The 27,257-nt window shown below is 40.1% G+C and overlaps 1 protein-coding gene across 1 annotated transcript in view; it reads right to left on the minus strand.

The window, feature by feature from the left end:
- Positions 1-3,604: 3,604 nt before the first annotated feature.
- The window catches only part of LOC131538294 (myelin-associated glycoprotein-like), a 29,774-nt gene continuing 6,121 nt past the window's right edge, over positions 3,605-27,257 (minus strand). The window contains exons 5-11 of the mRNA XM_058772108.1: positions 25,949-26,212; positions 25,538-25,801; positions 23,980-24,246; positions 10,907-11,194; positions 6,448-6,535; positions 5,869-5,935; positions 3,605-5,786 (exon numbers count right to left, since the gene is read on the minus strand). Of these exons, the coding sequence (XP_058628091.1) occupies positions 5,409-5,786; positions 5,869-5,935; positions 6,448-6,535; positions 10,907-11,194; positions 23,980-24,246; positions 25,538-25,801; positions 25,949-26,212 (1,616 nt within the window). The 3' untranslated portion in view covers positions 3,605-5,408. The remainder of the gene's footprint in view (positions 5,787-5,868; positions 5,936-6,447; positions 6,536-10,906; positions 11,195-23,979; positions 24,247-25,537; positions 25,802-25,948; positions 26,213-27,257) is intronic.

Consider the following 27,257-nt stretch of genomic DNA (forward strand, 5'->3'; position numbering starts at 1 on the left):
TGTTTAACTGAATGTTAATGTGACCGTTAAGCCACATCGAACTGTGAACATGTGAATGTGTTGTTAAAGTATTGAAATATTAACTTTTCAGAGATATTTCAAGTAAATATGTAATGTCAAATGTTTTCATGTTTGGTTGACAAAAACATTTAGGAATCCCTGCATCACATGAACAAACATTAATAAACATGAAAACAGCAATGACATTACACACCCAAAAGTCTTTCAGGTTTCAAAATTTTAGTCCAGGCTTCCAGAATCAACAGTTACTGAAGATTACTGGATATGATGAACATAGTGTTTTACATAGTTCGTGAGGAGTGCTTTTTTTTCACCCAAATTCAGATGCATGGTTTGCAAATTTATTTACATGACATTTACACAGCCATTCTATAATGTGAATATAGTCAAAGCTAAGTGGTGTGACGCACAGTGGGATTTTTAGAAGAAAAAAAAGAATTAGGGAGAAACAATAAATTATGAATAATTTACTGCCCTTGTATGTAATCATGTAATCCATAAAAAAGTCATTGTAATCTGATGAGCATTATAAAATGTAATATTCTTTTAATGACGAGTACTTGATTTTTGGAATCTGATTATGGAATCCAGTTCAGTTACTACCCATCTCTGGCAAAAAATAGAAAAAGAAAACCAGGACATGCTTATCTTGAAAATGTTTCAAACCTTACTATTTCAAAATCTCAAAACTACAGGAGTAAATCTAAGTTTTACTGTGTTGTGTGTAAATGACTTACCAGAGAAGAGAGTTGTAGACGACAGAAATCCTTTTTAGAGCTCAAACTGATGCTTCTACACTGAATGGAGGGAGAACTGTGTGAAAACGACAGTTTAGCTCGTATCGGAGATTCACCACTTCTCTTTTAGCCAGAACTCTTTTAGCCTGACTGAGACATACATGCAAATCATTATGAAGCTTACTGAATATTCAACACATTTCTTTATATTTGCTTGAAACAAATCACTGTCTCGTGAGATCGTGTTCAGTGTTCATGTTGATGATAATTCTCGATGCTCAGGAATACATGTTGAATTACATTAAAACTGCAATCCAAGAACACTATGTACAGGAAACATGCATTTTATTTCTTCTCGACTTCTGCATTTCATATTTGAGATATTGTATGTCAACATTGTATTGCGGTAATACTTCTCATGTTCTGAATTCTGTTTTATAGTGTACTTCAAAAAAGTAATGTGGGACATTGTGGACTAAATAGTGAGCCAGCATGTTTTCTTGCCCGGGATACTGACAGAAGCCGAAAGAAGAAGAGAGTGACTGTGAAGTCAACAATACAAGCTTCTCACTTCTACAGCCATATACGTAGGCCTGTATACTAAGTGTAATACTGCAAACAATTACATTTATTCATTTGGCAGATTCATCATAGAGGCAATAAACACGAGAAGAGCTAGTAGCCTACACAATTTTTGATATTAGAATGGGGAAGAATTAAGTAAAAGTAGAGTATAGAAGTATAGAGGAAAGATTTTTTTCTCTCTTTTTTTCTTTTACAAACTGAGAGACTTTTTTTGTCTGTTTATGAGAATGTGCTGTTGTGTAACACTGTGTGCTTCTAATTTTATAGCAACAGTTTGGACAGGAACCTTTTATATTCTATCATGACAATGCCTCTGTGTATAAGGCAAGGTTCAAAAAGAAATGATTGGTTTAGTCAGTGTAGAAGAACTTGACTGGTCTGCAGAAAGCAAAGTCCTAATCCAAGCTGAACACCTCTGGTGTGACTTTAAATGCAGACCTTGAGCCAAAAACTCATCACCAAACACCAGTGACTTGTCAGAAAAAAAGTGATATTTTACCCATATTTTTTGCATTTGAATTTCAAAAGATAAAATATTTAGGGGCCAAGCACCAAAGGCGCCTAATGTAATCGTTCTTATTATTATTTTTCTTCCATTTATTCTACTTCTTCTTCTTCTTTTTCTTCCGCTCTCGAGTCTATGGCAGCCCATAGAACTGCTTGCGGGAAAGCTTTCAAATTTGGCTCACAGATAGAGGACAGTCTCAACATTAACCAAAGCAAGTTTGGAGTCTCTAACTGGTGCCCTCTTGTGCCACCAACAGTTCAAATTTCACATTTATGCTAATAACTTTTGAAAAGTGTAGAAGCAAAATTATTTTTTCGTGTGATTCCTTAGCTCATGCAGAGTCAAAATGCACACCACAATTGAAAATGGTATGGATCAAGATTTTCCACAATTTTTAATAGTTAAAAAAAACAAATTTTTCAAACTTGTCCTAGACAGTTTGTCTGATTTTCACCAAATTAGAGTCAAATCATATTCAGACCATGCTGGCAAAACTTATGGAATTCATGTAGATTAGTCAAAACTTTTTTTCGAATAATGCATGATTTAATTTTCCCGAAGAGCACACCAAAAGGGATGTGAGGCTATATCTCCACATCGCTTTAGGGTATTGAGGCCGAACTTGGTATGTGTTATAATAATCATGTCCTGAGGCTACCTGCATAGTTTCAGCCTAGTGCCACCTAGTGGTCAGGAGATATTAAAAATTTCTCTTTAGATTCGGTGGAGCATGCCGAGGCAAACCATACCCAATTTTCCCATATCAGCCATTTTGAATTTTATCGTAAAATGCTATATCATTGCAGGTCATTGGCATATCGTTACGAAACTCAAGATGTGTCTTTGGCGCCATGCCATAATGGTACTCAAAATGTTTCTGCCCAGTGCCACCTTGTGGTAAAAAGTTATAATGTAGTGTCCAAAAATGCTAATAACTTTTGAGTATATTAGCCTAATAAGGCTAGGTCTCAATATATTTTTTGGGTCATGCTGAGAACATAGATCCCAATTTTGCCATAGTCAGATGAACTTCCTGTCCACCATTTTGATTTATGTTGAAAACTCTTCCTAGACCTTTTGTCCGATTTTCACCAAATTTGATTCAGATGATCTTCAGACCATGTCAACAAAAAGTTATTAAATTATTAAGATTTTGTCAATAAACAAAATGGTTATCATTTAATGCATCAAAGAATTTGCTGGAATGATGCCAAACTGCATCCGAGGCTGTATCTCTGCAAAGCATATTGACACCAAACTTTGTGTGCGTGATTGTCACCTGACACATCAATTTGGTAATGGCACCAACTATTGGTCAAAAGTGATAAACCATTAATATGAGCCATATAAGTATGAGCCACTGTCCGCCATTTTGATTTGCGTTGAAAACCTACTTTTTAACTTCTCCTAGACCATTGGTCCAATTTTTACCTAATTTGACCCAAATCATCTTCAGACCATGCTGGCAAAAAGTTATGGATTTTCTGTAGATAGACAAAACCATTTTTATATACCGCAATATCCAGTGCTTTGCCATATTGACACGAAAGTTTTCATGTATCGTTGTCACTTTACTCTGACCACACCACATCAGTTTGGTCACAGTCTAATCACATTACTAGTGACTGTATTGATTTTTCAGCCATTTTGCCTAAAATCATAAATATGTCCTTAATTGCTCATTGATGCAGCAGGTCTGATGTTCCCAGCCATGCTTTGAGCTTGGGCCCTTAATTACTGCTTGTAGCTATATTTACTTGTAAGATTGTCAAATGTTTATTTGTGAGATTTAAATGTATTATGCTCAAAACCTTACATAAACTCTTTCCTTATCTATACAGACGGCACAATGCCATTCATACACCTCAAAATCAGAGAATTTTATCTCCAATTTCTTTTCTTTGTCCTCATTTATTCTTTTATTCTCATTTATTTATACAAGGACACAAATTTGTATAATGACATAGGTTTGACATGGGTATTGCAATGTGAAGGTGGTTTATGAGGACACTGCCTATGTCCCTGTAATTTCAAAAAGCTTAAAGGGGTCATCGGATGCAAAATTCACTTTACAAGTTATTTGAACATAAATGTGTGTAGGAAGTGGGTGTACACATCCATCCTATAATGACAAAAATGCACCTATCCTGATCTGCCTAAATGCGTTTATGTTCGTGATCCAGCCTCAGCTACAGAAGAAGTGAGTATAAGGGTTTTTTATGAATCTTTGCAAATCGCCTTTCCTAATAATGTGCTAGTTAGCCAGTTTCGTGGCTGAAGTTGACAGTCTGCTCCTCACTCCACAGAAGAGAGGGGTGGGGTCAGCAGAGCTCATTAGCATTTAAAGCAACATGGACTAAAAAACAGCTTGCTGAAAACAGAGCTGATTTTGACAGGGTAAAAAGGTGTTTTTTTACACTACCATTGAGAAATTTTAACCAAAGTATGTTATAGACTTTTCATTAAGACCCTAAAGAATCATATCAACTAGTGGAAAATGGGCATCCGATGATCCCTTTAAAAACATACAAAATGGTGTTTTTTTGAAAATCTACAATACAATACAATATATATTTGTAAAGCACATTTAAAACAACCGAAGTTGACCAAAGTGCGGTACAGAATAGAATAAAAAAGACTCAGAAATAAAATTTAAAACACAACAATAACAAAACAACAATTGAACCAATGATCAAGGGTTATTGAAAGCGAGAGAGAATAAATAGAGCAGACTTAAAAGCAGAAATAGAGGGGGCTAATCTAATATGAAGAGGTAGCCTGTTCCAGAGTTTCGGACCTGATCTAGGCACGATGAGTAGACAGAGTTCACTGGATCTCAATTTTCTAGAAGGGGTGTACGGACCATGAAGGTCTGTCAGGTACTGAGGGGCCAAATTATTGAGGGCTTTATAAACAAATAACAGAATTTTTACTGGCAGTTTTACTGGCAGTTACTGGCTCATACTTGCATAAATGCACAAAGTTTTCTGTAAGGGGTAGGTTTAGGTTGTAGGGTTGGTGTAGGGCGATAGAAAATACAGTTTGTACAGTATAAAAACCATTACGCCTATGGAATGGAATGGAAACATTTTGAATAAGAAACGATAGTCACTGGTGTATAATAAAATACATAATAAAAATAAATTATGCAGGACTGGTTTCTCGCACAGACCAATCGTTTCACTTCAAAAGACCTCAATATATCACCAGAAGCCACGAGTATTAATTTTGCTTTACATGTATCTGCTCTTTTGACTCTCAAAAGTGTCTGTAGCTGCTGATTTGCATTCTGTGAATCGCCAAGGATCATCTTCTTTACAGTTCTACTGAAGAAACCTACATCTTGGATGTCCTGAGGGTTAATAAATTAATAGAAAATTGTCTTTTTGGGCAAACTACCCAGTTAAAACACTGATAAAAAAAACAAAAAGCATTTAAGATATCTTCTTTTATGTTCCACAGAAGAAAGAAAGGTTTGTGATTGTCATTTTTGGATGAATGATCCTTTAAATCGCTCTAAAAATCACTGTGGAGCTCACAGATTTGAAGGCTTTGGTTCAGTCTTGCTTTTCAGCATCATCTGCACTGATCAGCGGTTCCTTCTGTCTGTAGCGATGGCTCGTGTTTTCATAAATCACGTCTTCTGATGCCGGTGATGAGGTGTCTGTGATCTCTGCTGTCACGTCTTGTTTTTTGGGCTCTGTCTCAGATGTTGAGGTGTTGTTCTCTGTGTCTGTGGCTCCTGCAGGATGGTGTCGGACTGTAGCGTATTCACTGGTCAGCGAGGCGATGCCCCTGATCTCTCCTGACGGTGGTTCAGTGTTTGTGAAGTCGATGGAGGAATAATGAAGAGATTCTGGTGAACTCGGTGCGGTGGATGACAGCATGCCTTTATTGCCGTAAACAAACTGGCCGTCATCATCCAGAGCAACGGCCTGATGGAGAAGAAACGGCAAAATGAGTGGAGAAGATCTGCTGAACCACTGTCTGTAATGTCTTTGAGAATGAATTACTCACTGTTTGAGTCAGAATGAGTCCAGATGTGTCGTCTTGTCTGGTTTCTGAAGGTTTTTCTTTCCTTCTTCTGAAAAATCATAAAAAAATTATGCTTATGCAAAATCTCAATCAGAATCACAAATCCTCCTTGTGATGAGGTTAAAACCAGGTAAAGTCTCATCAGAACAATGTGATCCAGCTGAAAAAATCTATGTAATATGTATGTGTGTACTGGTTTTTGTGGTTTACGGGGACAAAATTTGTATAATGACATGGGTATGACAGAGGTATTACAATGTGAAGGTGGTTTATGAGGACACTGCCTATGTCCCCGTAATTCAAAAGGCTTAAAAAACATACTAAATGGTGTTTTTTTGAAAATCTAAAAATGCACAAACATTCCTGTAAGGGGTAGGGTTAGGTGTAGAGTTGGTGTAGGGCAATAGCACATACAGTTTGTACAGTATAAAAACCATTACGCCTATGGAGAGTCCCCACAAGGATAGCAAACCAGACGTGTGTGTGTGTGTGTGTGTGTGCATGTATGTGTATCATATTTTCTTCTTGTTTTCTTATTCCTCAAAGGGCATTTGTACCCACCGTTCATAGCAGAGCATCACGATGCACATGATCATTATCACTGACGCACCGACAGCAGCTCCAAACAGAACAGACAGAGGCTGGAAACCTGGAAAGCAGAGTTTTATTGCTCAGAGGTTGGTGTTTCATAGTTCAGAAGATCTTACTGTTATTCTTATCTATAGTCATCTCAGATGTATCTCAGGAGAAATAAAAACAGACCCAAATGGGTCTTTCCTACAGTACAGAGCTGTAAAATGAATCTGAGGAACAGATCAGATCATTTGATCCTGGATTTGAGAGAAATATTTGAGTTCATATTGAGAAATTAGTTTTTTGGCAAATATGAGCACATTTCTCTGAAGAAAAGTTTCCATTTGGTCGACATTTGATCTCATTACTGTCTAGACTAGAGGAAACAGTTCCCTTGTGAAAAAGAACTACACTTCAGCATACTTTTAAATAATTATGGAAAGTCAAAGTCAAAGTCTGCTTTATTGTCAATTCTGCCACATGCACGGCACATACAGAGAATTGAAATTGCAATACTCTCAGACCCTTGATGCATACAGATAGTTATCAGAGTCAGAGTAGAGGTCTGCATTCCCGCGGCTGTCCCGCGGAAACCACGGGACCCGATCAGATTTCTTGCGACGCGGGATTAAATTCCCGAATAAAACACGGTTGCGGTCGGTAACTCTGGTGCAATTTGAACGGGAGCGGGTGGTCTAACAATATACCATTCCCGACGTCTTTTCAGAACAGCATATCTGCGCCTTATTCAAGCACCGGTACAGCCTGCACTGGACTGTTATGCACGCGCTGCACGCATGAAACAGTGCTTCGTTTTATTTGCGAGTGTCTGTGCACAGCATACGCATAAGGATGCTCAGAGCAGGCTAGCCTACCAGTGAATATAGCCTACGGCCCGCAGACAGAACAAGCAGGTTGTCGATGAGTGACAGAGCAGAATAAAGATGGAGAAAAGTGTGGATGCGCTGTCCTTGAAGAACGCTCAACTCGGTTTTGTTTATATTTTGCTTAGCCTATAATTTTAAATGACAGAGGAGGGGGGATATCCGGGAGAGAGTTGAGCTTCCTGACAGCCTGATGGATGAAGGTGTCCTTCAGTCTGCTGGTCCTGACCTGGAGACTCCGCAGTCTCCTCCCTGATGGCAGCAGACTAAAGAAGCTGTGTGTCAGGTGGTTGCTGTAAATGTCCTGGAGGGAGGGGAGAGTGACACTAGGGCTGCAACTAACGATTATTTTAATAATCGATTAATCTGTCGATTATTTTTTCGATTAATCGATGAATCGGATTTAAAAAAAAGCATTCATTTCCAACCCTTTATTCAAAAACAGAACTAAAATCTTTAGAAAGTGCACAAACATGTTGCTCCTTGAACATCCCTGAGCTGTTATAATAATAATAAAATAAAATAAAAATGGACTAACACAAAAAATAAAGTTAGCATTAAGTGCATTATGCTTTCATCAACTTTTACAGGTTATATAACTTTGATTGTAGCTATATGGGCGCTTAGTTTTTTCTTGTTGTTTAATACACTTGGCCAAAATCTCAAATTAAGCGCTTATGCACATAATGCACAGGATATTTAAAACGTATATAGACAGCAAATAACTAATTCTTCTCCACTCTTCAAACACACAAAAACATTATCCTTTACTGACATAGTGTTTGAGTAAAGAAAACGCTGTACTATTCAAACACCAATTATTTATTCACCCTTGCATTGCGAAAAAGCAGAGATCTCATTTTCTCCAGGCTGTGCGCGGCGCGTCAATCTGAACGGAGGCGGGGTGAAGTTACGAGGTCTCGCTGAGAGCTCGATGATCCAATGGCGTTACGAAGTTTTACTGACAAGTTATTTTAATGCTTATCATTGGTTTACTATTTTTAAAACTCTCTGATTTAAAATAATAAAAACGAATTATAAGCGACTCAAGTTTGGATAATTTTTCACAGCACCTGACTGGGCTAGGGTATGGCAACTGCATACTCTGCCATACGCAAACGCCGCCCCTGCTCCCACACCTTGGATGACTTGGGTCGCACGGATTTCTCTGCCTCCGCCATGTATCTTTCCTCTACCTCCGCTCGTTTTTTTTTTTTTTTTTTTACTTTTTTTTTTTATTTATGAGGCGCCAAACTCTGCTAGCATCCGTGCGCGAGAGAGACCGAGTGTGTTCACTCCGCTCCGTGCTCAACTAAAGTTTTTTTTTTTTTTTTTTTTTAATAATCAAACGTCTCCGCGTCGCGCGACACAACGAATCGATTATGAAATTCGTTGCCAACGCTTTTAGTAATCGATTTTTATCGATTTAATCGATTCGTTGTTGCAGCCCTAAGTGACACCAACAATATTCTCAGCTGCTCTCACTATGCATTGGACGGTCTTGCGGCAGGACGCGTTGCAGGCACCATACCACACAGTGATGCAGCTAGTCAGGATGCTCTCAATGGTGCCTCTGTAGAAGGTGCACGTGATAGGAGTCAGGGCTCTGGCTCTTCTCAGTTCGTGGAGGAAGTAGAGATGATGCTTTCTTGGCCAGTGTTACGGTGCTGTTAGTCCAGGAAAGGTCCTCTGTGAAGTGTACACCCAGCAACTTGGTGCTGCTCACTCTCTCCACAGTCGCACCTTTGATGGTCAGAGGAGCATGCTGAGTGTGTACTCTCCTGAAGTCAACAACAATCTCCTTCGTCTTCTCCACATTCAGAGAGATTGTTGCCTCTGCACCACCTGGCCAGGCGGCTCACTTCACTCCTGTAGTTTGTCTCATCTCTGTTGCTAATGAAACCCACCACAGTTGTGTCGTCCACAAATTTAATGAAGAAGTTGGAGTTGTTTGACGGTGTGCAGTCGTGGGTCAGCAAAGTGAAGAGGAGGGGGCTCAGCACGTATCCTTGGGGGGACCCTGTGTTCAGTGTGATGGTGCTGGATGTGCCATACTGCCTGAGGTCTCCCAGTCAGGAAGTTCAACAGCCAGTTGCACAGCAAGGTGTTGGGCCCCAGCTGGACCAATTTGTGAATGACCTGTTGAGGGATGATTGTGTTGAATGCTGAACTGAAGTCTATGAACAGCATTCTGACATATGAGTCTTTTTTGTCCAGATGTGTGAGGGAAGAGTGGAGGGCAGTGGCAATGGGTTCATCGGTTGAGCGGTTGGGCCGATATGCAAACTGGAAGGGGTCCAGGGAGGGGAGAGGACAGACTTGATGTGGTGCATGGCTAGCCGTTCAAAGCACTTCATGAGGATGGGAGTAAGTGCAAATGGACGGTAGTCATTGAAGCAAGAGGGAGACGACGACTTCTGGACTGGAATGATGGTGGTAACTTTGAAGCTTGTGGGGATAACAGCCTGACGTAGCGAGATGTTGAAAATGTTTGTGAAGACATCAGTGAGTTCCTCTGCACAGTCTCTCAGTACACACCCAGGAATGTTGTCAGGACCCGGAGCTTTTCGTTTGTTGATCCTGCTGAGGGATCTCCTCACACTGTTGAAAACTTAATTGCATTAAATAAAAATATTTTATAGTTAAATTAATATTACATGCAAAATTAACTTAAGAGCACTTTTTGACCCACTTAAGAACAACTTTTTAATTTCATAATAACCTGTATTGTCTTTGAAATATGGTAAAAGTGTACTGCCAAATGTATGTCAGTAAACCAAAATATACTTTTCCATTGAAACTTGTGTCATGTATTTAAATATTTGCATTTATTTACGCATTAGTAATGATGATGTTGTAATTTATTACAATGAAAATATATTAACTTTAAAAATAATATTGAATTAGTGTTATTTTAGTGTCATTGAGATACTATTATAGTTTTTATTAATATTTTGAATCAGTTCATAGTCAAGTTTTAGTTATATAGTTTTTATTAATTATTAATTTTTATTTAATTTGATTTGATTTTAGTACAAGTTAAACTAAATTAAAAGGAACAATTATGCCTTGCAACTAGCTTAAATAAAGAGTTTATATATATATATATATATATATATATATATATATATATATAAAATTTCAGTTAACGTTTATTATAAGAATTTTTAACTTCATTTTTAATTAACTATAATAACCTTATATGTATATAGAATAACACACTGCAGTTCATATTATAGTAAAGTATGTGCTTTAGTATGTTAGTCGACACATTGAAATAATCATTAAAAGAACAATAAAAGATAACTAAAACATAATGATTTGAAATGTGCTTCTAAGTAAAACTTTATTACAAAGTGCACTTCTTAAAAGTGTACTTAAGTGTGTTAAGAAACATAGTCATGAAGGTGTGCTCTCTTTTATCAGCAAGTACAGTTTTTTAAATAATAAACCTTTAAGTTTTGAGTGCGCTTAAAGAAGAGCACTTCATTCTCACAAGGGTAAAGACATCATCTGTGATCTTTCTTGTCGATCAGATAAAGCTGTTGTTTTGTGTTTCTCACTTGTCTCTTGTGGCGTTGGGGTGGCTTGAAACTGTTGACTCGCTCTGCCGTAAGTGTTTGAGCTGAAACACTGCAGGACGTGCGTGTCTGTGAGGGACTGACGGGTGGTCAGGACGCTCTTCACTCCTGTGCTTCCTAGCGTCTCCTCTCTGATGGAGGTTTCTGTAGAGTTAGCGAGCACATGTCCAGACAGACGCCACTCTAGTGTAGGACAGGGATTCCCATGAGCCTCACAGACACACGCGATTACACTGTTTCGGCTACAAGAGCTGGAGATATTGGGTGCAGCTGAAAGAGAGAATATGATTGTTATGATAAAGAAGATCTGTAGCGCAGTTGTTATTCCAGGGTAAAAACATGTAAACAGCAAGTTCCCTAACAAATCTAACAGGACATTTCATGTATTTAATTATATTTGTATTTACACATTTGTGATGAAGTTGCAATAATCTCTTCGACCCATTTCAGTCTGGCTTCCGTCCTCTACATCAGTGGTTTTCAAACCCTGGGTCGCGAGATTTAAAAAATTGGTCGCCAGAATGATTTAAGGAAAACGTATGTAACCAAGTTCAAGACTCAGGAAAGAAGCAACTAAATAACATAAATAACATAAACAACAAAACGAAAGTAACCGGCAGCCGCCTCGGGTCAGAATCAAATGTGTATTTGTGTTTGCTCTCTGTTTTTGCAGCGTTGTACATTGTAGCAAATCAGACACACATCTGTTGATTTCTATAACGCAGTGGCCAATCAGAGGAGCTTTAGTGAGTCAGAATCCACTCTTGTTCAGTCCAGAGTTCTGGAAGCTTGCGACGCAAATCCTCTGATTATAATGAACAAAGTGTAGGTGATGTAAATAAGAGATTAATTGTGCTGTGTTGACAGATTCATTGATTATAGCGGAATTAGAGATCGCGATACACTGAAATGAGTGACAGCTTATTAAGGAAGCACACTTTGCGTGCTTTCTTTGCTGTATATAGCCTATTCTCCATTCAGAATTTGAATAAAAGTTTAGTTTTTCATGCTGCTAAGAGGATGTGTCGTACTTGCAACAAACTTTCGGAAGTGAAATCTGCATATTCTCTTGAAATTGCAATGACATTGTGATAATCATAACTATGGACTGGACAAAATATGATATGTCAGATAGATGTGCATGAAGGCAAGCACCCTCACTAATTTCAGAAGCACCGACAGTGATTTGATTTTGGAACAGAGCATCCTTCCCAGATCGGCATGTAGCGCAGTTGTATTTCCTTCTTTCTTTCTTTCTAATATTAAATACATATTCTGTGTGTGTATGTGTGTGTATATACCCACTAAACATTGGACGTCGGATAGACGTGCAGATCATGTCTATATTGGGTCCGTCGGTCCATGACCAATTCTGGACATCTATTCCGACGTCCAAACTAGGTCCTCTATTTGGACGTCTAACCATGACCCAAATTGGACGTCAGATTGACGTTCGACATTTGACCTTTGAACTGGGTATTTTTTTTGACATCATTTGGACGTCTAGGTGCAGGAAATTTACATGATTGTATGTAATATTTTTTTTATTTACAAATATCAACATTGTTGTTATCAACATGATTGATACATATGAATACAGATTTTTTTATAATAAACAGTCACGATTTATTATGTGTATGCCAAATAGGCCATGTTTTTTTTTTTTACATTTTCCTGTTGAATCTAGCTGCTGAGCCAAACAAAACACAGGACTACAGTTATAGAAGTTAAGTAAAAATGATATATAAAATAAGTCTAAATTTGACGTTGAAAAGACGTCCACAATGACCACATTTGGACTATAAATAGCCCTTACACGGAAGTCCCACGGACGCCAATATATGACGTGCTGTAGACGCCGAAAAAGACGTCGCCTGGCGTTACAAAACAACCCCTTCAGTGGACCTAAATTGGACGTCCAAAAATAACATGGAAAAGACGTCACTCCGACGTCACATGGCGCAGTGGGTATATATATATATATATATATATATATATATATACAGTGCTCTCCACTATTATTGGCACCCTTGATAAATATGAGAAAAGGTGGCTGTGAAAATAAATCTGCATTGTTTATACTTCTTCCATTCAAAAAAAATTACAAAATTCTAACTTATCATCGAAGTAAGACAATTGAAAGTGGGGAGAAAATCCCGTGATAAAATAAATGTTTTTCTCCACTGCATGTTGGCCACAATTATTGGCACCCCTAGAAATTCTTATGAGTAAAATATCTTTGAAGTATATTGAGTGACCAACATAGAGCTGGGAATCTAAAGGGTCTGGAGTGATTCTGGATGAAGGAATGGTCTCTGATCTCTTGTCAGGTGTTCTCTAACCTCATCAGGCATTATAGGAGAAAATTTAGAGCTGTTACGGGAAAAGGAATAATAATGCAATAATTGGGTGCCAATAATTGTGGCCAACATGAATTAGAGAAAGCATTTATTGCACAATAAGGTTTTCCACCTACTTTCAATTGCTTTACTTCAATGATAGGTTGGAATTTTGTGCATTTTTTGAATGAGAGATAAAAAGGATAAACAATGCAGATTTATTTTCACAGCCACTTTTGCTCATATTTATCAAGGGTGCCAATAATAGTGGAGGGCACTGAATATATATGAGTCGCGTCAATTTAAAAAGAAAGAAATAGGGTCGCTCTGAAAAAGTTTGAAAAACACTGCTCTACATAGTACCAAAACTGCCCTTGTAAAGGTAGTTAATGATTTATTACTTTGTTGCGACACTGGCTCACTCTCTTTACTTCTGCTAATTGACCTCAGCCCTGCCTTCGATACCATTTCTCATGATATGCTTATTTTTCGGCTGTGGGTATTTCTGATACTGCTCTTTCCTGGTTCTCTTCATATACCTCTTTGAAAGACAGTTCTACATCTCTGTTCAGGATTTCAGATCTCCTACTGCCCTCCTGAAACAAGGCGTCCCCCAGGGTTCCGTTCTTGGGCCTTTACTGTTTATCGTTTATATTTTACCATTTGATTGTCAGATTCTGCAGTATCATGGCTTTAGCTATTATTTTTATGCTAATGACATTCAAATGTACACATCTTGCATGTCTTCTTTATCCACCCAAATTGACCAAATTTCTATCTGCATGCAGGAAATAAAAGCATGGCTCAACTCTAACTTTCTGAAACTTAATATGGATAAAACTGAGATCATCATTATTGGAACCCCTTCACTCACAACCAAAGTTCCCGCTGACTTTACCTGCGATATCACTGGCTCTCTCATCACACCATCTAGTATCGTCAAAAATGTTGGTGTTTTGTTTGGCTCCTCTCTTTCTTTTCAGTCCCATATTAAATCTCACTAAGTCAGCATTCTTTAATTTACGAAGAATTGTCCAGCTCCGTCCTTTCATTAGTGTCAAAGATGCAGAAACTCTCATCCATGCTTTTGTTTCGTCACGTCTCAATTATTGTATTGTCCTTTTCACTGGCTTACCTGTTATCTCCATTGCTAAATTACAGTATATTCAAAACTCACCCACTCGTATTCTCACCCGCACCAAGTGTTCGGCCCATATCACCCCAATTCTAGCAGATTTGCATTGGTTACTTGTGGCCTATCGTATTAAGTTTAAAATTCTCCTGTTTACTTTTAAACCTTTCCTTGTTATCTTCGTGATTTGCTCCTTCCCTATGCTACACCTTGTTCACTATGGTCCTCTGAGTCTGGCCTTCTCGCTGTCCCTCGGTATCGCCTTCAGATCATTTAGCTCTGAAATTATGGAATTCTCTCCCCAGATCACTCTGTCTAGTCAATAACCTGTCTGAATTTAAATCGCTGCTCAAAACATCTCAGAATGTTACCTTTCTTAAGTTGACCCATGTTTCATCTGTCCTATATTATTCCTTTGAGGTCTGGTGTTCCCTTCATTTCCTGTATTTTGTCTGAAGTTATCCTCTGTATTATTATTTGATGTTATCTTCACCTATTGGATGTTTATTGTAAAGTGTCCTTGAGCTCAGGAAAGGCGGTATATAAATAAAACGTAGTATTATAATTTAGTACATTTAAAATATTTTAATTTTAAAATGTAATACTGAATCATTACATTTCATATCATAGTTTTTATTAATATTTTGAATCAGTTTTTATTTTTATATTTTTAATTTAAGTTAAAATTTTAGTAATTGTTGTGTTCTTGTAATTTTTAGTAGTTTAATTTTTAATGATCTCTGCAATGTCAAATGGTCTCTACAGTGTAAAAAATTATTGTATTTTTAATAGTGGTGTAACGGTACGCGTTGTGTCGTGTATCGAACGGTTCACAGGCAGTTCCAAATGGAAGTGATCATCCCTATCCCCTTGGAGTGGGGACTTTGGAGTGAGCAGGGCACGTGCGTGTCATTATGTAGTCGTTTGGAATGCACTTGGTGAAGGGAGCGTAATTTCCTCATAATCTTCAGATGGGATGTTCCCGTGACGCAGCATGGTGTGCGTCAGCAGATGTCGCTGTTTAAATGTCAATAGTCTTTTTATTGTTGTTAGCATAACTGTTGCAAATAAACATACATTTTATATTTTAAAAAGTTTTTATATATAATATTGTCAGAGAGTCACTGTCGCCGTCATCACCAGCAATCACGAGATCGCAATCACCTGAGTTCTGATCACCTGCACCTGTGCACCCTCATCAGCACTCCCATAAAGCACCCACACTCTCTGGCATTCATCGTCTGGTCTACGGTTCACACACTGAACACAGACCTGGCTCCTCGCATCACTAACTCTCTTTTGATTGCTCCTCAGATCTCCCCTACGATACTCCAGCGAACTCCTACGACTACTTCCATTGCTCCCCGGACAATCTCCCCAAAGGACATTGCTTGATCTCCCCCATTCCAAGAGACACTCAGACTTACACATATCATCTGCTTTCATTCCATTAATAAAAGTCACATTCACCTCTCACTCTTGGTTCTCGGCTCTGTTTCTGACAGAAGACCGGACCAACACCGTCACCAGCATGGATCCCTGGCCATCGTCACCCTCGGAGATCCTGGAGGAGCTGGTTAACACTCTGCGGGCCTCCTTGCTTCCACCTCCAGCTCCTCCATCTGCCTCCGCCAGTCCCATGGCGCTGCCTGCCACCTATGCGGGTGATTCGGCTGAGTGTGGCGGCTTTTTACTCCAACTGTCCCTGTATCTAGAGATGCAACCGCAGAAATTCCCCACCGAGCGCTCCAAGGTAGCTTTTTTAATTTCCCTCCTCTCCGGGAGAGTGTTAAATTGGGCTAAAGCATTACCCTGGGACGCCCCTGGCTCATCCTCCATTCACCGGTAATCAGATGGGAAACAAGTGAGATAATTCGTTGGAGTGAAGGGTGCCATCAACAGTGTCTCCAGAACATTCCACAACCCTCTTTCAAGTCCACGGAACTCCAAGTGGCCTCCACGCGGATTGAAAGTCCTGACTCCGATGAAGTTCTGGAAGTCCCATCTGATTACAGGGCATTCCATGATGTTTTTTGTAAGCAGGCAGCCACGCAATTACCACCACATCGGCCATGGGACTGTGCCATAGATCTGCTGGCTGGGTACAAACTCCCCAAGGGTCGAGTATACCCCAAGGCTATGGAGGAATACATCGAGGAGGCTATTCAACAGGGATATATCCGGCCATCCAGTTCTCCAGCGGCTTCAAGCTTCTTCTTCGTGGGTAAGAAGGACGGGGGCTTACAGAGGGCTTGCATTGGTTACAGAGCCCTCAACTCCCAAACCGTCAAACTCCCATATCCTCTTCCCCTGGTCCCGGCCGCCCTCGAGGAACTCCGTGGGGCCCGCGTCTTTACGAAGCTGGACCTGCGCAGCGCATATAACCTCGTTCGGATCAGGAAGGGGGATGAGTGGAAAATCGCCTTCATTACCCCGTCCGGCCACTATAAGTATCTGGTCATGCCCTATGGTCTTGCCAACACCCCTTCCATATTCCAGGGATTCATGAACGAGGTGTTCCGGGAGTTCCTCCATCGTTTCGTCATGGTATACATTGATGACATCCTGATTTACTCCCGGAACTTGGCCGACCATCGCCACCACGTTGCGCAGGTCCTAGAGAAGCTGAGACACCACCAACTCTACCTCAAATTGGAAAATTCCATCGCCCCACGGTACAGTTCCTCGGATACATCATTGGCAAGGAGGGAATACAAATGGACTAGGGGAAAGTATCTGCTGTCTCCACCTGGCCAATCCCCCAAACGATCAAAGAACTCCAGAGATTTCTAGGATTTGCAAATTTCTATCGCCGATTCATAAAGAATTTCAGCATGCTCACAGCACCATCACCACCTTACTCAGAGGTAAGCCCAAGTCCCTGTCCTTGGATTCCAGCGCCCACGAAGCCTTCGATGCCTTGAAGAATGCATTCAGTACGGCCCCCATCCTCCGCCATCCCAACCCTGATCAGCCTTTCGTCATGGAAGTGGACGCCTCTACCACCGGCGTCGGGGCCATACTGTCGCAGCATTATGGCGAGCCTCCCAGCCTCCGGCCTTGCGCATATTATTCGAAGAAACTAACCCCCGCGGAGCAGAATTATGACATCGGCAACAGAGAACTCCTAGCCATTAAACTGGCCCTTGAGGAGTGGCGGCACTGGCTGGAGGGAGCCAAACATCCATTCACTGTCATCACTGATCACAAGAACCTCCAATACCTCCGTGAAGCCAGAAGACTCAACCCTCGTCAAGCCCGGTGGGCCTTATTTTTCACCCGATTTCATTTCACCATCACCTACCGTCCCGGTAACCGAAATGGCAAAGCTGATGGCCTTTCCCGTATTCATTCACCAGATTCCCCCACTGATCCTGAACCAATTCTCCCTCCAGCCCTCATAGTAAATCCCATTGTCTGGAACATCGACGACGACATCCGAGCCGCCACCCTCACCGAACCTGCTCCGCTGGGAGGCCCAGAAGGGAAGACGTACGTCCCCACGGATCTTCGAATACCCCTTCTGGGCTCAGTTCACTCCGTACCGGGCTCTGGACACCCAGGCAGACAACGGACCCTCTCGCTCCTCCAAGCTCGGTACTGGTGGCCCAGTATGTCCCATGATGTCACCAGGTTCGTCCAGAGTTGCTCAGTCTGCGCCATGTCTTCCACTCCTCGGCAACTACCGGTGGGCAAGTTCATTCCTCTCCCCGTTCCTCGCAGACCGTGGTCCCACATTGGAATCGATTTTGTGACTGATTTGCCTGACTCAGACGGGAACACGTGTACTAGTAGTAGTTGATCGATTCTCCAAGGGTTGCAAATTGTTTCCCCTTCCAAGCTTGCCCACCGCGATGGAGACCGCAGAACACCTCTTTCACAACGTCTTCCGACATTATGGAATTCCCAAGGACATAGTTTCCGTCCGTGGGCCTCAATTCATTTCCCATGTCTGGAGGGCCTTCTTCCGCCTACTGGGAGTCACAGTGAGTTTGTCCTCGGGTTACCATCCCCAGACAAATGGCCAGACTGAGCGGAAGATTCAAGAACTCGGACGTCACCTCCGGGCATACTGTCACGAAGACCAACACAGCTGGAGCCGTTTCCTCCCGTGGGCCGAGTATGCTCAGAATTCCCTCAGGCAAGACACCACCAGCCTAACACCCTTTCAGTGCATACTCGGTTACCAACCACCACTCTTCCCGTGGACGGGAGAGCCTTCTGAGGTTCCAGCTGTTGACCACTGGTTCCGGGTGAGCGAGAGAGTGTGGGACTCAGCACACGTCCACCTGCAACGGGCAGTGTGGAGACATAAGGCCTTCGCAGACGCCCGCCGTAAGCCCACTCCCACTTACTATCCTGGAGATCGAGTGTGGCTCTCCACCCGAGAACTGCGGCTCCGCCTGCCCTGTAAAAAGCTGAGTCCCCGCTACATAGGTCCGTTCAAGATCTTGAGGCAGATCAACGAGGTTGCATATCAGCTCCAACTTCCTCCCAGGTACCGAATTCACCCCACATTCCACGTGTCCCTATTGAAACCTTGTTCTTCTCTCACCCCAGATCCACAAGAACCGGACGAGCCTCCTCCTCCAGATATCCTGGACCAACCCTCCATCTACCAGGTCCACGAAATTCTGGACTCACGGCGGCGGGGAGGCCGACTGGAGTATTTAGTCGACTGGGAGGGCTATGGGCCGGAAGAGAGATCCTGGGTGGCCCGGGACAACATCCTGGACCCTCTATTGCTCCAAGAATTCCACCGCAACCATCCTGACCGTCCCGCACCCAGAGGTCGAGGTCGCCCCCGTCGCCGTGTAAGGGCCTCAGGAGCCGCCCCTGGAGGGGGGGGGGGGTAGTGTCAGAGAGTCACTGTCGCCGTCATCACCAGCAATCACGAGATCGCAATCACCTGAGTTCTGATCACCTGCACCTGTGCACCCTCATCAGCACTCCCATAAAGCACCCACACTCTCTGGCATTCATCGTCCGGTCTACGGTTCACACACTGAACACAGACCTGGCTCCTCGCATCACTAACTCTCTTTTGTTTGCTCCTCAGATCTCCCCCGCGATACTCCAGCGAACTCCTACGACTACTTCCATTGCTCCCCGGACACTCTCCCCAAAGGACATTGCTTGATCTCCCCCATTCCAAGAGACACTCAGACTTACACATATCATCTGCTTTCATTCCATTAATAAAAGTCACATTCACCTCTCACTCTTGGTTCTCGGCTCTGTTTGTGACAAATATATAAAAAATGATATATATAAAACTTTTTAAAATGTATTTTTTTTTTAATGCGGTTGTCCATCAGCGAGTGCCCAGCGATTGGGATGATCAAGTAAGACATGTTCCTGGATCAACATCTTTTGTTGATCCTGGATCAACATTATTGTCCAAAAATATAGACTTAACCCAATCTCTACCCCTAAACCTAACCCTACCCATAATTTATTCCTAAAATCAGTAGCTGATTAACAAGGGTGTCGAAGCACCTAACCATAGACATAATATACGTAGACGCCTCATGACATGCTGGAACGTAATCCAGCGTCGCCGCCATATTGGTTGGGTCTCCTCACTCTACGCTAGCACTGGAGTCAATGGAGAGCGAGCAATTTATTCCCGTATTTTGTGCAGTTTACTGTTGCAATAACCCGCGCAGATACCAGATCGCGTGGGATTACCTTTCACAAGTAAGACTGAACAATAATTTTGGTTATTTTACTATTTATAATATTATGTCGTCGTAACTAACGTTACTTACGTGTAACATTATTACAGCAGGAACTGGTACTCTCTCATTATCTCTTGCTGTTTTTTTTTTTCTGTTCTTCAACTTTCAGAGGATGTGTTCTTACTCGGGGAGCACATTGCAGAAACCCAATTCGTAATTGAGAACCATCATTTCATGCTTGTGTCATTTGTGGTCAGTGGCGCCTGCAGGTTTACGGCTGGACGCACTTTGCGTACCATGAGCGCTCAGACTGACCTGTGATTTGCCCCGCAAACATTTCAGCAGTAAATTATAGCCGTATTTCTGTCGACTGAACCAGCCATGCCATTAATAATGAACGTATCAGTCTTTTGCATGCCAAAGTCCATTTCTGCTTATAAACAGGTCAGGTTAGACTACCAAAATTAATTTGTAGCCTATTTTACAAATGGGAATACAACGAAAGTCATGACAATGTTTTACATTCAAGCTACCCGTAAAATTTATAGTGAAAAGTTCTTTAAAATCATCTGGAATGCAATAAAGTAATTCTTACAGCTGTTTTTAAAGCATTTTGCTGCATGGATTAGAAAATAGGCTAATAAATAATTCACATGCAGACAAAATTACGTTGCAGAAAATCCTTTAAATGTTAAGGAATTAAGAGCAGAGCAACGTAAAAATCAGAAAAATATAATCGGGCCTGTTTTAGGCTTTTCCTTATTTTTATATTTTAGACGGTGATGAAAAATGGCTTGCCATCTCCTCATTGGACGAGCCTTTAGAGAGAAATGCATCTTTAGGGATTACATAATGAAAGAGTTTTTGTTTTCAATTTGAATTATTTCGTTTTAAAGTAGTAATTTAAAGCTTTCTATAGATATATTTATCATATTTGTGACTCAATTCGTTGAGTTTCGGTTCATCATTGAAGCGCTCCTCAAGACGAGACGGCAAGCCTATCCTCTGTTTTCCTATTTATTTTAATAAAAGCACAAGGTTTTTTTGATATTGTGAATGCACACAAATAAAAGTAGACCCTTTACAGTTCTGATGATGTATTACTCTTACCTTTATGAGCAAACATTATGGCGTATTTTAAGTTGTTTCCACTATTATTTTAAGTTCTTTTCACGTGTGTGAGTGAGTGAGTGAGTGAGTGTGTGTGTGTGTGTGTGTGTGTGTGTGTGAGTGAGTGTGTGCGTGAGAGAGAGAGAGAAATTAATTCAAATGAACAATCAAACTTGTTTCTTTATTAAAATATAAAATTCATTCATTTATACATTTATCAATATGCCATAGCCTACCATGTCTTTGCTAAAAATGAAAAGCATGAAAGCACGTATTTTTCAATGTGTGACAGCGTCCTGTATCATAACTAAATCTCTGCCATTTGTAACAAACCAAACCGTGTGAAAATCTGGTAAAAATTTGGGGAGTTATGATTATTGTAGTTGGGGATACATATTCCTCAGTAGAAATAAATGCAGGAGGGGCGCATTGGAGACCCATCCGAGATGGCGGCCGCGCTGTACGTCAGCTCCAATAGGCAGCGTCAGTCTATGAGGTGTCTACGTATATTATGTCTATGCACCTAACCCTGATCATAAGCCTAAAACTTATATTTCCTGAAAAGTTATCCCTCAATTCTGATTGGTTGATTGGAATGACGTTCCAGGATCAACAAGGATGTTGATCCAGGAACATGTTGTACTTGGTGAAATTACGCTCACCCACATCCATTTGGAACTGCCCGTGAACCGTTCAATACACGATACGCGTACCGTTACACCCCTAATATTTTGTGTTTGGAATCCAGTATCCTAAAGCAGCGGTTCTCAATTCTAGTCCTGGCGACTTGCCCCCACATGTTTTGCATGTCTCACTTATTTAACACACCTGATTCAGATCATGAGCTCGTTAGAAAAGAGCTCCATGAATGAACTGTGCTCTGACTGACATGGTCCCACAGTGTCCCTACACGGAACATTCATTCACAGATTTACACTACTTCCTGTCACTGTAAGTCAGTATTTCTGGGCCTTTTCCAGGTCTAGTTGCAGATTCTATTGTTTTTTAAATCCTGAAGGACTTACAGAAATGTTAGTACACTGTTGACAGTGAAAGAGTGAAAGATACTGCAGTACTTCAGAGTGTACAACTTAGTCTGCACATGGTTGTGTATTATTAATTTTCTGTAATTTCGCTCACTTACTATTAATGTTAAAAAGACTAGATTTTCCAAATAAAGTAAAGAACTAATATAGGCCTAAGACTGTTGGCGAAAAAGTTACCTGATTACAGGGCTACAGTATATATATATATATATATATGTAAACCAGGACTCTCTCTTCTTCAAAAATGTACATATTTCAAGCTTGTTGCATTGTTTTGTATGTGTATAAAACAACAGCTCCCTGTATATTGTGATGTTGTATATGTATATTCCCTGACTTGTCAGCACTCATTTTATTTGCTGCTGAAAGAAATAAATTAAAAGGTTTTGAAAGTGGGATGTATTTTGTTTCTCAGTAAGCATTTAGTACAGGATTTTTAATCTTTAAAGCCGCAATTTGGTAAGAAACGATTAGTTATCATTCATCTTTTAAGTAAAAGTGTTATTTAGAAGCATATTGGCTCATCTATGGTTTGACAAATGTGATATAAAGCTTCTTATCTTTAAGAAAAGTGCTATATGGCACCTCTTATGGTGCTATATAGCACCATTTGAAAAACTACTTCAGCACTCTATTAGCTTTTTTTGTTTTGTTTTGTTTTGTTTTTTGTCATGAATGTATTCATTTTTGTCCACAGTGAGACGTTCAGCAGTTTCAGTTTCTGCTAGAAAAAACCTACAAGTCCTTAAACAGTTTTATTCTTGAGAAAGCCTAGTTTTGTCTACAATTTAAAAAAAAAAAAGGTGCTATATAGCACCAAAAGTGGTTCTTTGGCTTGCAACCCTAACCCTAACCCTAACCCTAACCCACTTTTGGTGCTATATAGCACCTTTTTTTTTTTTTAAACTGCTGAACATCTCACTGTGGACAAAATGAATACATTCATGACAAAAACGCTGAGAGCTAAGAGTGCTGAAGTAGAAAAGAGGAAGGGGGTTGAGCCAAACATTGTTTAATGTGCCAGATTTAATGTGTGGTTGCCACAGAAAATCATTTTGACTCGTACCCCAGTGTTTGATCACTGCATTTCCATTATAGAAGTGCTGCTGACAGAATTCTTGTAATTTCACTGGTTTAAGTGCAGTTTCACAAACGTTTTATATTGAAACCTTGCATTTCAAAATGCTGTGACTTCAACATGTTGCTTGGTAACACAATCACTTCTCCCTCTGTCTTTCCATATGCATTTTTTTGTAAATGTCACAGTTCTGCACTCATTTAACGGCTTTTCTAGCATGCAGTCTATGTGCAACTGACTGTATACCGTCAACCTATTTACAATCGTCAGCATACTCTGTGATGCACACACCATATAAGATATTACACCATATGCATATTTATATGACAAAATTGTCTTGGATTTAAGCAATATGTCAAGTTGAAGTAATTTAAACATGCTTTTGTGTTTTTTTGCAACTCCTTAGTAGTGTTTTCAGTGATGAAAGTCTGTGTGGAAGAATATATTTTTGTTTCATGCTTTTAATGTAAATTTGCAACTTTTTCATGTCTATTTGCATTTATTTTCACCGTAAACAGTGCACTTTACATTCAAATGCAATGCAGTCTAGAGTATTTTTACTGTGTGTGTTTTCTGCAGTTATTATCCTATGTTCACAGTATTTATGTGATCTGGGATCAGATTAAGGTTAACGGATTAAATTAATTTGAGTTCTGTCTTTGTACTCACACTGAACATCAAGTTGAATTGTAGCGTTGCGTTGGCCATGCTGGTTTTGAGCATTACAGCCATACCATGCGCCGTGTGTAGGGGTTGTCACGATGTAGGTGTGATTATATCCAGTCTGGAGAAACTCAATTTGAGATCCAGTCTCTCTGTACCAGGTGTAGTTGAGCTCTGCTGGGTTTGCATCAGTCCTGCAGTTCAGAGCCACTGGTTTGCCCTCCATCACTGAGCTGGAGGGAAACGCTGACAACGATGTGTTTTTTGGGGCATCTGAGGAAAAAAAGAAGTGTAACATAGAATGTGTGGTTTAACAGTTCAAAATTTGAAAGGCTGCAGGTTTAAACCTCTGTTGTACAAGTTTCAGATGTAGGCAACGTGTTAATGCATGTGTGCAAACATCTACTGTAGGCCAAACAAAACACCACATGTCTGTGTTTTACCCATTACCTGTTTACTTCACACTAGCTGTGTGTAAAGGTTTAATGGGGTCATGAAATTAGAAATCAAAATTCCATTGATCTTTTGACATATAAGAGGTCATTGTACTATAAAAACATTCTGTAAGTTTCAGAACTCAAAATGTTCTTGTTAGTCTAAAATCAGCTTATATTGAAGCCAGTCTGCCAAAACAACAGGTTGTGGAATGTGCCACCTTATGACGTAATAGTGTGGCTAAACACCGCCTCCGCAGAAGAAGATCAACGCCTGCTTCTAGAGCACTGCCTGTTTAGCACTGCCCACCGATTCGCACACATAGTATTTACGAGAGTGGCAGACACAGGTCTGTGCAGAAACCAAACGATAAAGATGGTTCTGGAGACAAGAAGACACTGTCCGGTGCCAAGTCTTTGCATTGCCTTCCTTCAGATCTCAACATTGGGAAAGAGTGGATGAACTTTTTGAAGCTCAAGACCGCATCAGTAAGAACTTCGTCCTTTGTTTACTTTATTTTACCGTGGATTCGTTTACAAACAAGGCACAATTCGATGCAAGATTTTCCAAAAAATTGAAACTAAAAGATCCTACAATTGCAACACTCATGTGTGAGTAACTTTTTATTATTTGGTCACTATTGCTTTATTACAAATAGTTTGATACGATATGGCTGTTAAACACACACAACTGTTAGCCAGTCATAGCAGTGGGTGTTTACTTTTGAGTCTACAATCCGCCACGCCTGCTCAAACAGAGCGTTCTGATGAGGGGGGTCAAAAACAGGACAGAAAATAGTCTATTACTTCTAAATTATGATTTTTTGATGTAAAATTCTTGATAACATTATAAGGCAACCTCAGAGAACAGTATAAAATAATTTTAAAAAAGGCAGTTCATGATTACAAAGATTACGAAGTACTCGCACTGGACGTACAGCAGATTACCAAGTACTCACACTGGACTCTCAGCAGATTAACAAGTTCTCACACTAGACGTCTAGAAGATTACCAAACATACACACTTTATGTCTAACTTTTTCAGATTTTAAACTAGTAGTAAAAACAGCAACTATAAAATAACACTAATGGAAGTATGGTAAATATATAGTTACGATTTTTCTACTCACACTGGACGTCCAGCAGCACTGATGTGTTCTGAGTGCCGTGTTTGTTCTCAGCTCTACAGTAGTATCGTCCACTGTGTGTCGGGTCAGTGTTGTTGATGGTCAGGTTTGGTCCGGTCTGAACTGGTTTCAGGAGGTCTTCAGTGTCTCTGTACCAGGTGTAGTTCACTGCTGGGTTTGCATCACTGCTGCAGCTCAGAGTCACTGAACGACCCTCCAGAACTAAACCAGCTGGGTTTATCATCACTGATGTGTTTTTAGGAGCATCTGATGGAAAACAAAATTATTTAGGCTATCACAATATTTTGTATTATTATTTTGCACATTTTTAAAAAATAACCGGAAAGTTGTTAAGACTATGAAATAACACTAATGGAAGTATGGTAAAAATATAGTTACGATTTTAATACTCACACTGGACGTCCAGCAGCACTGATGTGTTCTGAGTGCCGTGTTTGTTCTCAGCTCTACAGTAGTATCGTCCTCTGTGTGTCGGGTCAGTGTTGTTGATGGTCAGGTTTGGTCCGGTCTGAACTGGATTCAGGAGTTCTTCAGTGTCTCTGTACCAGGTGTAGTTCACTGCTGGGTTTGCATCACTGCTGCAGCTCAGAGTCACTGAACGACCCTCCAGAACTAAACCAGCTGGGTTTATCATCACTGATGTGTTTTTAGGAGCATCTAATGGAAAACAAAATTATTTAGGCTATCACAATATTTTGTATTATTATTTTGCACATTTTTAAAAAATAACCGGAAAGTTGTTAAGACTATGAAATAACACTAATGGAAGTATGGGAAACATTTAGTGAAAAAAGCATGCTTTTCAAATAATACTGAAGGAGTTCACATGTATGCTGCACACTTATTGCTGTTTTAATTATATAATTATACAGTGCCCTCCAAAAGTATTGGAACAGTAAAGACAAAATTGCTCTGTTGGCTGTGGAGTCAAGACATTTACAAATATGATTAAAAGATGAATATGAGACAAAACTACAGAATGTCACATTTTATTATTGGGTGATTCAACACATAGATGTTTTACCAGCTAAGAAGTTCAGCACTTTTAGAGTTTCATCCCTCTATCTGATGTGAGCATAAGTATTGGAACGGTTGCCTCGCGGGTCAGTGTGATGTAGAATGTGTGGTTTACAGTTCAAGATTTGAAAGGCTGCAGGTTTAAACCTCTCTATTTTACAAGTTTCAGATGCAGGCAACTGTAATGTTTATGGTGTTTTTGGGCAGGATAAGCTGTATCAATCGCGAAGCTCAGTGTTGACTATAACACTCTGCGGACAGTAATTGAACTAATCAAAAAAATATTTATGTACAGCTTGTAATTATGCAGTAAAATATTACATATGATCTGGGATTATTAAAAGAAACTGTACCATTCGACATCTTGCTTGGAAGGACAGTATAAATGCTTGGAAATATTTCACGTCTTTAATTCCATTCATTATTAGTAGCGTGCCTGCCATCCAATAATTGTATATCAGAAAGACTATATTAGAAATAAAGTATCAGCTTTCAAATTCTGTCAGTTTTATCACTAAATACAAAATATAAATGTGTTTTTTCAACCACAGAAAGACGTCAGTAAAACACACAATGTCACGTAAAGTCACATTTACCTCAGGAAAGACATTCATTGTACATAAACTCGATAGTCAGCTTGAAAAAATAACTAGAGACAAGCATTGTATCAAAGCCACTAGAAGGC

This window comes from Onychostoma macrolepis, chromosome 04 (assembly GCF_012432095.1).
Source record: "Onychostoma macrolepis isolate SWU-2019 chromosome 04, ASM1243209v1, whole genome shotgun sequence".
Classification (NCBI taxonomy): domain Eukaryota; kingdom Metazoa; phylum Chordata; class Actinopteri; order Cypriniformes; family Cyprinidae; genus Onychostoma; species Onychostoma macrolepis.